The sequence below is a fragment of the Myodes glareolus genome, chromosome 15 (assembly GCF_982192425.1).
Source record: "Myodes glareolus chromosome 15, mMyoGla1.1, whole genome shotgun sequence".
NCBI lineage: Eukaryota > Metazoa > Chordata > Mammalia > Rodentia > Cricetidae > Myodes > Myodes glareolus.
In genome coordinates this window covers 39,775,905-39,790,041 of record NC_142040.1, presented here as the reverse complement: position 1 = coordinate 39,790,041, position 14,137 = coordinate 39,775,905, and the positions used below count along the sequence as shown (strand labels likewise).

Here is a 14,137-nt window from a genome sequence, read left to right as displayed (position 1 = left end):
TATAACCAAAGGAAGACTCATAAACTGTACCATTCATCTTCACTGTTCTATGAGAAATAGGATTTTTTATTCATTAAGATGCTTTGAATAGATGGTGGTGGTGGTGTACACCTGTAATCCCTGCACTTGCAGGCAGAGGCAGGCAGATCTCTGTTTGAGATCAGCCTGGTCTACAGAGCAAGTTCCAGGACAGCCAGGGTGGTTACACAGAGAAACCCTATCTCATAAAAGTCAAAAATAAATTAATTAATTAAAATAAATGCTTTATTTTCATTAGGAAAAATACAACTTTCAAAATTTTTATTTTCTGCTAGAAATAAATGAAAAAATTGGCTAAAACCAGTTGATTAGCAATTACTATACCTTACTATACAGAGAAGCTCTCTAGAATTTGAGAAAACAATGATAAATACATTGCTTTCATTTTAGAGTAGGAATCTTCTTAAAGATTTTTTTTTTTAATCTATTTGAGTATTTTGCCTGAATGTATGTAAACATGCCTGTGAAGGTCAGAGGAGGAGGTTGGGTCCCTTGGAACTAGAAGATTGGATGGTTGTGAATCACCATGTGACTACTAAGAATTGAACCTGGGTACTCAGCAACAAATGCTCTTAATTGCTGAACCATCTCTCCAGCCCTTAGAGTACAAACTTTTAAGTTGTGATCCATAGACTTCTAAAATATGTGCTTTTCTTGAAAATTAAAATAAATAAATAAATAAAAATATGGAGACGTATTATTCTAAGTAAATACTCTTTGGAATATCTGTAGCTTTGAAGCCTGTCCTGGAACTTGCACTTGTAGACCAGGCTGGCCTTGAACTCAGAGATCTGACTGTCTCTGCCTCCCAAGTGATGGTATTAAAGGCATTCGCCCCACCACCAGGCAAGAAAATATTCTTAAAGACAAAACTGTAATGAACCAGTTTGTTAGCAAATAAATAGATCTTGGAAGTATAATGAAATACAGCATTTCAATGAATTGTTTTCTAATAACTCATAATAATACCATAGCTGAACACAAAAACACTTGATTTTTTTAGTTAGCATAAATATTGCTATTGTCTGGGGAAAAATGATTACCTAGTTCTTTAGAAATAAGCTTGTATTTTTCTGTTTAAACGTAAGTTGAAATGAATTATTATTATTTTTTTTTTTGAAATCAATTACCAGCTCCCAGATTTATCTTACTTGCTAAAGCACCCTGGTATAGGCCATGCTCTGCTTTGACCTTAGCTTCCGTAGGACCCTCACAGATCTCGTGTTTCCTGTTCACACAGAATAGGCTGGTTCTCTTGGTTTTCTCAGTCCCTGTTCACAAGGCAGATGCGTGTGCCGGAAGAACCCCTTCATGTGAGGACTAGAGAGTTCTCTTTGCCTCTTTGTACATTTTAGCTGTGCATGATGGTGCATGCCTTTAATCCCAGCACTTGGGAGACAGAGAGAGGCCAGCCAGGTCTACAGAGCAGCCCTGTCTTGAAAAACAAAAACAAAACAAAAGATTAGAATTGCTCTGTCTTTATACTTCAGCCTATAACTCAGTTTCCTAATATTCAAGTTCATGAATAAGATTATATGACTTAGTAGTGACACACCCTCCCTTTTGAACAAACCTGTCTGGTAATTGCTGTATGCTCAAAGCAAACAATTTCTTTCTTCTTTTTTAAAAAAATATGTATTTATTCATTCATCCATTCATTTATTTGTTTATTATGTATGCAATAATCTGTCTGTGTGTATGCCCGAAGGCCAGAAGAGGGCACCAGACCTCATTACAGATGGTTGTGAGCCACCATGTGGTTGCTGGGAATTGAACTCAGGACCTTTGGAAGAGCAGGCAATGCTCTTAACCGCTGAGCCATCTCTCCAGCCCCAACTAGCTTCTTGAAACAACTTCCATTATTAGCTTATTTCTGATCGCAGTAGTCACGTTTCTGAACCCTTTGTATTTTTCGTTTTTATTCTTTGTGTGTGTGTTGGAAGAGGGGTATAGTGAACTTTGTTGATGATATTCAAGAGAGTAAGGCTCTCTATGCCCCTCCCCTTGTTCTCAGGGTCTGGAGTAGAAACTACAGAGAGATGCTCAGTTGGGGGCTGAATAGTAGCAGGGACTCCTCAGAAGCCAAGGGCCTCTCTTCCTCTCTGTTCTTGCTGGAATGGGTGGTCCAAGGTTTTTTACTCCTTGGATGACATACAGGCCTCGAGGCCACCACTGTTTCTGTAGCACATTTGTTGTCATTTAAGGATATGAGTTTACAGAATTCTAATTGAGAGCAGTGCCAGCTCTAGCACCAGTGGTGGAAGAGCAGGCATCTCTCACTGTTAAATTTCAGGAGACAACCTGGTCTTCATCATGGCCCAGGATGCTTTTGTTTGTTTGTTTGTTTGTTTTGGTTTGGTTTTTGGTTTTTTGAGACAGGGTTTCTCTGTAGCTTTGGAGCCTGTCCTGGAACTAGTTCTTGTAGACCAGGCTGGCCTCTAACTCACAGAGATCTTCCTGCCTCTGCCTCCTGAGTGCTGGGATTAAAGGCGTGTACCACCACTGCCCGGCACCCACGATGCTCTTTAATGAGCCCTTCAATGCCTTCTTCATCATCTTCTTGATGTCATCATACTTGGCATCTTTTTCCAGGCAGCATGTCAACCACAGTGGATATATTTCAGGTAGGAACACAGAAAGCCATGCCAGTGAGCTTCCCACTCAGCTCTGGGATGACCTTGCCCACAGCCTTGGCAGCATCAATGAATGCAGGGATGATGTTCTGGGCAGCACCACAGCTTCCCTGATGGGCCATGCACAGTCTTCTGACAGCGATGGCATAGATTATGGTCACAAGTCATGCCAAAGGTGTCATGATGACCCTGGTCAGGGGATCTAAGCAGTTGATGGTGCAGGAGACATTGCTGACAAGTCTTGAGTGAGTTGTCATACTTGTGTTGGTTTTGTACCCATCACAGACATGGGGCCTGAGATGAGTCATTGATGGCAACAGTGTCATACTTTGCTAGAGTTGAAGGTAGCCCCCATGACCAGGCACTCAATGGCAAATTCAGTCATTCCTACCATCACCATCGAGTCTCAGGGACAAAGCTAGCATTGCAGAAGATGTTTTACTCTTTCTGTGCTTCCCTTTCTGAGATAAGGCCTCAGTATGTTAATTAGGTTGGTCTCAGACTCCTGAGCTCAAGTAAGCACTATGCTTTAGCATCCCAAGTAGCTAGGACTGCAAGTGCACACCACCACTAAGCTAGTCTGTACTACTCTGTGTTTACCATACTTAGGATGGAACCCAGGGCCCAGTGCATGTGGGATAGTTCCTACCTAGTCTCATTTTATCTGACCTTCAAAGTCACCAACACTGAATTCTAGTGGGTGGAATAACCAGCCAGTGAGCTATCCATTCTCTGAACTCATGATCTGTTGTAATAGGCTGCTAGTTAGTTCCTGGCTGCTTAGCCCTGAAATAGTCACACAGAAACTGTGTTAATTAAATCACTGGCCCAGTAGCTCTAGCTTTTTATTGGCTAACTCTTACATATCAATTTAACCCATTTCTAATAATTTGTGTATTGCCATATGGCTGTGGCTTACCTGCTAAAATTCCAGCTTCTGTCTCCGGCAGAGCTTCATGGCTTTTCTCTGACTCTGCCTCCTTTCTCCCAGAATTCAGTTTATTTTTTTCCCAACTACCTAAGTCCTGCTCTATCAACAGGCCAAGGCAGTTTCTTTATTCACCAATGGTATTCACAGCATACAGAGGGGAATTCCATATTTCATCATGAATCATGTGACATAGTTAGCAAAAGGAGCCTTTTTAGCTCAGTAGTGTCCTATCTAGAAAAAACCCATGCCTCCAAATCGTGTAAAAATTGAATTTCCCACATAAATGATAGGAAATATAGTTACATAAGATGCCAAGATGTTACAATGGCATAAATATACAGAAGTGGTTTTACCAGTAAAGTCATGCCACGCCCAAAACTAATGGATTACACTACAGTGCTGTTTATATTAGTGGATTATAATACATTCTGTTAGCGGTTAGTCTTAGTGTAGCAATTGAAAAGGAATTTTCAAACTGATAGAATATATCTGTAATTCAGAATTCAGAAGGTTGAACAGGAGGATTACGAGTTTGAAACTTTGTTTTATCCTGCCCCCTCCCCACTTCCCCCAAAATGAAGGTTTTCAAAAACAAATGCCATGGTAAACTGCTCTCTGGTTTAAGTGGAGAAAATATATGTCAAGTCCTTTTTATGGCCATAGACATAGAAAAGACAGAAAAGGAAATAGTGGTTTAGTCTCATCTTGTTAATTGGTTTTACATTTTTATTTCAGGAAGTTCAGAAGCGTTTTCCTGATGGTGTTCCTTTGTTAGATCCTATTGATGATATGGGCATTCAAGATCAAGGACTAAAAAAAGTCATTCAGAAAGTAGAGGCTTTTGAGCATCGAATGTATTCTCATCCACTTCACAATGATCCAAATTTGGAAACCGTGTATACACTTTGTGAGAAAAAAGCACAGGTATGGCGGAAATAATTTTTTTAAGATTTATTTTTATGTGTATAAATTTTGCCTATATGTATGTACCATATGCATGCCTGATGCTGGAGCAGACCAGAAGAGGATATTGGATCCCCTGGAATTGGAGTCAGTTGCCACGTGGCTGTGGCTTATCTGCTAAAGTTCCAGCGTCTGTCTCTGGCAGGGCTTCATGGCTTCTCTCTGACTCTGCCTCCTTTCTGAGTCAGTCATGGTTAGTTGTGAGCTGCCATGTGACTGTGAGGAACCAAACTTAGGTCTTCTGCAAGAGCAACAAGTCCTTATCACCAAGCCAACTTCTCTAGCTCCCAAAAACAATTTTTAATAGTAGTTAGTATTCTATTAAATATGTTATTATCTTGTCCTCTCTTTATCGTCTGTCTTTTAAATAAACTAGAAGCGCTGGAGCTTTCATCCATTGCCAGCAAGTTAGGATTCGCACAGAGATCTAGGGCAGCAGAATACAGTAGAGATTCAGGATAGCTCACTTATGTAAATACTGTTAGTGGTCACCTGAAGGAAAACAATGGAATGAATTTTATTCTACTCAGTGTGCCTACAGTGTCATTTCAACATTATGCTCAAGGTATAAATGGTCTTACTACAAAATGGTCTTGCATGCTGGGCTCTTTTCTCTTTTTTCTTTCTTCTTTTGGTTTTTCAAGACAGGGTTTCTCTGTAGCTTTGGAACTTACTGTGTAGACCAGGCTGGCCTTGAACTCACAGATCTTTCTGCCGCTGCACTCCTGAGTGCTGGGCTCTTTTTCTAACTTAAGTTTTATGACTCTTGTAGTTTTTACCGTAGTGTTTGGCTCTGCTCATATAGGCATCTCAGTTAAAGAAATCCTAGAATATTTCTTTTTTTTTCTGAGAGGTCTGATAGTTATGTTAGTTTACACGCAGTGATCTAGCAGAGAAATCACTACTTTCTACAGTACAGCACATGACACTTCATCGGTTCTAGCACTAGATTCTTATCAGTTGCTGAATTAAATTAGGATTACTCAGGAGCTCTGTTAAAGACCTTAACCTCTTTACGTAGTAATGTCTCATCCTTGTCAGTAAAATACAGATATATTGTTATCTTTGGGATTGCTTTAAAATTTCAGTTATTAAATTACTATCTTATTCTGGGGAGTGAACTCCAGACCTTGCTTATGCACCCTACCCTCACTGAAGAGCACAGGAGTGACAGAACTCACTGAAACCGAGCACACGGTAACCTGAGAGTAAACATGACTGTTCATCCCTTATCATTTCTCCTTCATTGACCCTTAAGATTTAGCAGTATATAGAGCTTCCGAGGTTGAAATTCCATCTTTTTAACCCCTAAATGTTCCTTGGGCTTTCTTTTCTGCATTTAAATCCTCCTTTTCAAAATACTGTTTTCTTATTTTCGTGGAACCATTTTCTTGGCCACAAAAAATATGTAATATTTACTGATTTTCTGATTTTAAAATTCATTTAAAACTAAAGGCACATTTTATTTTAAAAAGATATTTGTTTCTGTGTATTAAATAATAGCTAATTTTTTAACGTGGGTATTTTGTATTTTCCACATGTTTAACATTTTAGTTAGTGTTGAAGATCTTTTCAGGTACACCCTTCCTCTCCTGGTATTGCATCTAAACCCCTATAGCCCACACACTCTCTCAATCAGGTGGCCTTATAAACTCCTTTTTGGTGTTTTTTTTTTCCATGTTATACTACTCAGTTTATTATTAAATTGCCTTACTTTTGTATGCCCTAGATTGCAATAGATATTAAATCTGCAAAGCGAGAATTGAAGAAAGCAAGAACCGTCCTGCAAATGGATGAACTCAAATGTCGCAAACGTGTTTTAAGGAGGTTGGGCTTTGCTACGTCTTCTGACGTAATAGAGATGAAAGGACGTGTAGCTTGTGAAATAAGCAGGTAAAATGTTCTGCAGAGACTGCTAAAGTTATTCTGTCTCACATGACAACACTCGTCAGGAAACAGCTGTCTTAAAAAGGACGGTGTTATTGTGCTTTTCCATTTTATATACAGTTTGGACCAAGAGGTTGAGAAATTAGAACTATTGAATCTCGGTAATTAATGTAGGTACTTCTAGCTAGCCTTTTGCTCTATTTTCTGTGAAACACTTTTTTTGTGTATGTTGAGATTCTTTATAATTTATATTTATAACTTTACAAATCATACCTTAGTTTATATACCAGCTTGTATGCTGTTTTCTAAAAATTTTTCACCTTGACACTTAACTCCAGTTCATTCATATATATATATGGAGGGAGCACAAGTGAGCAGGGTTACTCACGTTTGGGGATAAGAGTAAGTTGCCACATTGACTTATTTTAGGCTGGAACTTAAATTTGGAAATGCAGTGCCAGTTCTATTTTGTATCCACAGATTGAGCTCACTTGTAGGTAGAAAATTGTGTTGGAAAAAAGTAAATGTGTATGTGTAGTCCTTTTACCTAGTCCCTGTCCCCTGCCAGTATGGTACAACTGTTCACATTACATTTACGTTGTCCTAGGTGCTGTAAGTAAGAGAGATGACTTTAAAGTGTGTGTGAAGACTGACTAAGGTTATAAGGCTCTTGAACATTCTCAGATGCTGGCAACCTTGGGCTGGGGGGAGGGGGCGGGAGACAGGGTAATCCTAGGACTCACAGTACTAAAGGACAGCTGTGTTGTTCTTAGCTTGGGTAATCTTTCACCATATTGTTATAATTCCAAACAATAGTTATTTTACTGTTAGTTCTGAGTTAGCAGTTCGGGAATGGTTTGGTCTCATGGTTCTACCTCAGGATATCCACTCCCCACTCCCATCACAATACGATGGTAATATACTAGGAGGCTCGAAAAAGTGAGTAGTATTGGAATAAATGGAGCTTGCTTATTCTCTCCCTTCTCATCCTCTCTGCTTCCTCCCACCTTCCTTCCATTCCCTCTTTCTTCCTCTCTATATGGGCCAGTTTGGGTGTCCTCACAGCATGAGTGACTCAGAATGGTGGCCCTAATCACATGGAGTGTGTGGAGGCTTAGGACGCCAGCGTGAGGTGTTGTGTCGTGTTTTCTGATGGTGTTTTGTAACTCAGTTTAGCAATTCTACAGCAGTACATCTGTCACAGTCCTTTGATTACATTTGAGTCACAAATGCTCCTAGATTCAAGTAGAAAATAATTAGTTCCATCTCTTAATAGGAAAGTAGCAGCTATCCTATAGAATTCTTTTCCATGCTTGAAATGTTCTGTATCTTCACTGTTCTGTAAGGTGTTTGTTCATTTAGCCATGTGTGAGGATTTAGCACTTAAAATGGTGGCTCAACATAGAGAACTGAATTTTAAAGTATATATTTTTTAATTAATAATTTAGTTTTTTAACTTCATTTTACATTCCATCCAAAGTTTTCCCTCCTACTCCTCCCACCCCCCATCTAATCCTTCAACAGATAAGGGCTTCCATGGGGAGTCGACACAGTTTGGTACTTTAAGTTGAAGTTGTCACTTACACAGGGGGCAGCCTGTATGGACAGTGCAGTTGTAGAAGATGATGTAGAATAGGAGATGCTGTTGAGACCCACTTCAGAGAATAAGTTTTCAGTCCATCTTTAAAATCCATCTATTTTCCATCATGACCAATGTTTTCTGCCTTAGACGTTATAAATAGCTTAGAAGCCTTAGCCTGACTGCCCCCATTTGAAAGTCATAAGCAGTATTATTTTTCCTGACAATGTGTCTTGTACTGTTTATATGTTGACAAATAGAAAGGTTTATCATTTTTTTACAAATTTGTACTTCTTGATTTTTCCTCATGATTAAATTACTTATTTTAATTAATAACTACCCATTAAAGATATGTCTTTATCTTCTGACTTGTGAAATTTATTCTCTCTTTAGTGCTGACGAGCTCCTTCTAACAGAGATGATGTTTAATGGGCTTTTCAATGACCTTTCTGCAGAACAGGCAACTGCACTATTGAGCTGTTTTGTGTTTCAAGAGAATGTGAGTTTGTATATATAGTATGCTTTGTTTATTCACACATCATATAGTTTGAATAAATAGTATAATGGATATTCATTAATAATAAGACTCAATTCATGTTTATATATCATATGATGTCATGCCACAAAGAATAGTTATAATGAATACTTTGATATATTAGATGAAATATACTTAACATACTTCTATTTTTAAATGTTTTTAAAATTGTTCTTATTTTTTTCTGCAATAATTGTACATAAATCTTTCAAATACGAAGATCAAGTATCCACAAAAATTTATTTTTTTAAAGATTTATTTATTATGTATACCAGAAGAGGGCACCAGATCTCATTATAGATGGTTGTGAGTCACCATGTGATTGCTGGGAATTGAACTCAGGACCTCTGGAAGAGCAGCCTGTGCTCTCAACCTCTGAGCCATCTCTCCAGCCCTCCATAAAAATTGATTAAACACCCAGTGTTTACAGTGCATAGATCTGGACACTGGAGATGCAGCAGAAGCTTTGGCTCTAGTGACCTAGGTGTGAGTGAATGAAGATGTAGAAGAGCTGGGTGAAAATACCTGATGCTTCAGGTTCTTGTTTTAATATGTAGGAATAGAAAAGCCCTCCCCAGTATGAAATTTGAATTGATACCTAAATGAAAGTGAAGGAACAAATTTGTACATTCAGAGAGCACCATTTACCCTCGTCAGATGAGGACCAGTGTCTTCCACCTGGGTGGCCAGAGTGGATGAACTGGTCACGAATGGATGCTCTGTCCATGGCAGTTAGCATGTTTGCATTCCTTCCCTGTCACCCTATGTAGTTTTCCCTATTTACTAGTCATGTTGATATGCTTTTAATTTTACAGTGGTGGTATAAAATATGGTTGATTTCTTACGAAATGTGTTTACACACATATACCAACCAAAACTAAGCCCTGTATACTATGCAGATGATATTGCAACTTCTCTATAGTTGCCTTTTAAAATGTTAACCTATTAGCCAGGCCTCATATTGCAAGTACCTGAATTCCTAGCATTCATGGGAAATAGGAGGTGAAACAGAAGAATCTCAGGAAACTTGCAGGACAGCTAACCTTAGCTAAGACATTGACAGAAACCCTGTTGCTAACAAGGCAGGAAAGCGGGAATCTACACAACACTTGAAGAACAGCCTCTAGCCTCTGCACCTGTTTTTACCACACACACACACACACACACACACACACACACACATGCGCGCGCGCACTTTGGCATTTCTTTAAATCTTGACAACCCAATACATGCTGTGATATGAGTATTTCTTTATCTTGACACATACTTTTATCTCCTCAGAGAATTCAAGTAGCTTGTCTTTATTTACCTGGTTATAATGATAGATTAAATTGTGTTATCTAAATTAGAAGTTAACAAATTTTACTATTGAGAAGAGCAGTATTCAAGTCTGCTGGGCATGGTAGCATATGCTTTTAGTCCCAGCCCTAAAGAGGCAAATGCAGGTGGATCTCTAAGTTTAAGGCCAACCTCAGGTATATAGCAAATACAAAAAGTATTAAGTTGAATTAAACTTGGAACTATCTTGTATTTAATTAAACAATTAGAAATACCTTGATAAAAATAAAATTAGGCACAGTATTTTAAATACTCACCCTACATTTTTACTATATAAACTTTCCTATAAGCTAAACTTTCATAATTAAGCTATGATTAAACTATTGATAGCTACACTAATGTTTATAGTATTTGCTTCTTCCGTGGTTCTGTTTGTATTCCTAGGAACTGCTGGCTAGCACAGTTGGCCAAGTGCACAGTCAGTGTTCTCTCAAGTGTCACTGCTGGTGATGACGGTACTGATTGTGAGCGTGAAAACCAAAATAATAACGGTCTAAGTCTTAGAATTTGGGGTGAAAGAATATAAAAAGTGTTGTTTCATTTCAGCAAGCAAGTAGTACTTGCTCAGGTTTTCATAGTTTATATTCTTTTTCTTTATCACAGTCTAGTGAGATGCCCAAACTAACAGAACAGTTGGCTGGACCACTTCGACAAATGCAGGTAAGGTAGTGATATAGAAGATTGTCAGGTTAATCGTGGCTTTGTATCACTCCACAGAGTAAATACACTTGATAGCACTTGTGCCATTTGATTATATTTTATTAGCTTTTTGGATTTTTTTTGTAAGTGCAGATTTAAAACTAAGTAATATGAATAAGGTATACTGACTGTCTATTACTTATTTTTCTTCCTCAGTATTACCCACGGTATTTTTTTTTTAGATTTTTTTTTTATTTTTATTTTATGTATGCAGGTGTTTTGCCTATGTGTGTTTCTGTAAAACCACATGTGTTCAGTGCCCACGCAGGCCAGAAGAGGGTGTCATATGTGGGTTTTTTGAACCTGGAACTGCAAATGGTTTTTAACCACTATGCTTGTACTGGGAATTGTACCCAGGTTCTGGAAGAGCAGTCAGTGCTCTTAACCACCGAGTCATCTCTCCAGCCACCATTTTCCTCAGTATTAAAAAATAACATTTAGATCTAGTATTTATTAGCTTTCATTTTTCAGTAATGATTTTAAATATTTGTTTTTATTATTTTTTGATTATATGTTTTGTGAATGGTGGTATGTGTGTAAGTTCAAATATCCACAGAGGACAGAAGAGGGCATTGGTTTTCCTGTAGGAGGAGTTAAAAGTGGTTATAACTACCTGGTGTGGATTCTGGGAACCTAGCTCAAATTCTCTGGAAGAGGCACAAGCCCTCTTAACTGCTTCACCATCTTCAGCCCTTTGTTCCTATTTAAGACAATTAGAGATTAGTTATATGCTGCTGTTGGGTAAGTACAGTGAGTTGTAGGATTTGTAGTAAATGTAATCTGGCATAGAGGTTATACATCTCCTGGGCATGTCCCAGCACTGACTGACACAGTAGGAGGGCCTGGCTATGTGATCACTTGCAAACATGTGTACTGTGCCTGCTTAGAAGCAGGATATTCAACTCACAGAGACAATACTGAAACCTGTACTCTCCTCAAATAGGAAAGCGATTTTGTAGAATCCTGGCTTCAGAAACCACTAGTGATATGGAAGATACTCAGTAAAGAATTTTAACCCTGTCCTTTATTTTTAAAAGGAATGTGCTAAAAGAATTGCAAAGGTTTCAGCAGAAGCAAAACTGGAGATTGATGAAGACACTTACCTAAGCTCGTTCAAGCCTCACCTGATGGATGTGGTGTATACCTGGGCAACTGGAGCCACATTTGCTCATATCTGTAAAATGACAGATGTCTTTGAAGGTATGATTTTTATCAAGGTCATTGTACAAGGTGTATGATGTTACCAGTGAAGTGTGATGGCAGTGTGACTTCAAACTTTATCTCTCTCTCTTTTTCTTTTTCTTCTTTTTTTTTTAAAGAAGATTTATTTATTTGTTATATATACAGTATTCTGTCTGCACGTATGCCTGTAGGCCAGAAGAGGACTCCAGATCTTATTGCAGATGGTTGAGAGCCCCCATGTGGTTGCTGGGAATTGAAATCAGACTTTTGAAAGAGCAAATATTGCTCTTAACTGCTGAGTCATCTCTCCAGCCCCTCTCTTTTTTTAATGATATTATGATTATAAATATTATTTGTATATCTCAACTGCACTTTTCCCTCCCTCCTCTCCTCCCAGTCCTTCTCCCTTCTACCCTCCCCCTGACCCCCCCCCCCAATCCATTCCTCCTTCATTTCTACTCAGAAAATGGCAGGCCTCTCATGGATATCAACCAAACATGGCATATCAAGTTGAAACTTCATCCCTTAAACCCCACTATATTCCATATCATCTCTACCCACAGAAAACTCATGCTCAAAGATGATGAGGTCTTTAATAGCTCCTAATAGGTAGCAGTAATAGAGCCTGTGAAAAGAAGGAAGCATAACAGATTTATGAGCCTTCCTTAACACACAGGAATCTAGGTCGGATTCCTAGAATATGTGTTTCAGAGGTACCAAAACAATGAAATAATGGTACCACCACTTCTTTGTTACCTAGCTTTTGCAAGATGAGGATTAAACTATGCTCATTAAATTATACATTATACAGCAAGAATTACTAATATAAGCATTCGTGTGTGTGCAACACCTGCTTCTCCAAGAAGTCACAGTGACATTAGGAATACTGGTACATAGCAGAGATAGGTTTGTTTCTTTTAAAGTAATAATTAAGACGCAAACAATAGCCAGGTTTGGTGGCACATGCCTGTAGTCCCAGTACTCAGCAGAAGAGGCAGGCAGATCTTTGTGAGTTCCAGGCCAGCCAGGTGAGACCCTGTCTTAAGAGTGGAGTGAGCATAAGATAGAATATAGTTGAATTGCTTTGTTGGTGTTTGTTGTTGTTGGGTTTTTTTGGGGGGGGGGCTGTTTTGTTTTAAATCCAGGGCCTTGGAAAGGTAGTTTTGAGTAGTAGTGCTTGCTGCATAAACACAAAGACCCAAGTTTGGATCCCTTGCAGCATGTAAAAAGCCAGACACAGCAACACATACCTGTAATCCAGCACTAGGGAGTGGAAAGAGAAGAGCCGCTGGTGTTGAAAGGCCCAGGTGAAGAGCCTGCGTCAGAACATGAGATGGGGAGCAGTTAAGGAAGACACTAGACATAACCTCTACTCCACCAGACAGTGTGTCCTTAGTGTGCTGTGTTCAAACACTCTCTTTTCCTAAAAAGAGTCTCAACATTCTTCTTATACAGAAAGTGCCAGGGTTTTTACATATGAACTTGAGCAGTCACTGTAGAGCTCTTCAAACATTAACTGGGCCAGTTAACACTTAGTGATCATAGCCATGGGATGTCTTATGCAAGAAAAAGGTTATATTGAGATCTATTTGAGGAACTTTTAAAATTAAAATATTTACTTCCATTGCCTTGAAAAATGAGTAGGATGTTTATCAAACTAAATTTGACTATATGAGCTAATGCTTAGTGTTTCAGTGCACCCGCAGGTAGATCTGTTAGGACTTAAACACTGGCTGTCCCCATTGTCTGACAAGCATTTGGCATTGGGAAATCCTTGTGAATTATGTGTTGAAGTTATTTCCTTCTACCTGTTGTAGGATTTTTTGAGGCAAATGCTGTTCACTACGTGTTCTCCTGATGGTGTCTGTAGGACAGGTCTACCCTTTCCTAGGACAGGATAACCTCTCTATGTTGGAAAGGACTTTTGCTGATAATAGTTGAATAATATTTTACTTATGTTCAATGTTTGTGTTTCAACAGTGGTACAGATTTAGTAATAGGTCACTTAGTAATCAGTGCATGATACTTAGTTAATGAATAATCCTGAGACTCTAGCAGGGATCAAGTACTATGTTAAGTACGGTGTAGGCAACCTCTCTGCCTTTAAGAGAGAGTTGGCATAAGAGTTACAAGACATATGTGGGACCAAACAGCAGCAATTAGGCAGGGTGTGAACCTTAGTGATGTAGAAAGCTGTAGAAATACTCTGTATGGAAACTGCTTTCTGTCCTTAAGAGAATGATTTTGTTTTGTTCCTTCCTCCAAGCAAGGCAGTACATATGAAAATGCTCTTCTATAAAAGCAGGTAGTTTATGTATTCATAATAGATAAATCAATTGTGCCACCCATAT

At 38.7% G+C, this 14,137-nt stretch overlaps 1 protein-coding gene across 1 annotated transcript in view; it reads left to right on the top strand.

The window, feature by feature from the left end:
* Mtrex (Mtr4 exosome RNA helicase) overlaps positions 1–14,137 on the top strand; it is a 63,708-nt gene that overhangs the window by 41,413 nt on the left and 8,158 nt on the right. The window contains exons 21-25 of the mRNA XM_087896890.1: positions 4,339–4,527; positions 6,296–6,459; positions 8,426–8,531; positions 10,509–10,565; positions 11,642–11,804. Of these exons, the coding sequence (XP_087753016.1) occupies positions 4,339–4,527; positions 6,296–6,459; positions 8,426–8,531; positions 10,509–10,565; positions 11,642–11,804 (679 nt within the window). The remainder of the gene's footprint in view (positions 1–4,338; positions 4,528–6,295; positions 6,460–8,425; positions 8,532–10,508; positions 10,566–11,641; positions 11,805–14,137) is intronic.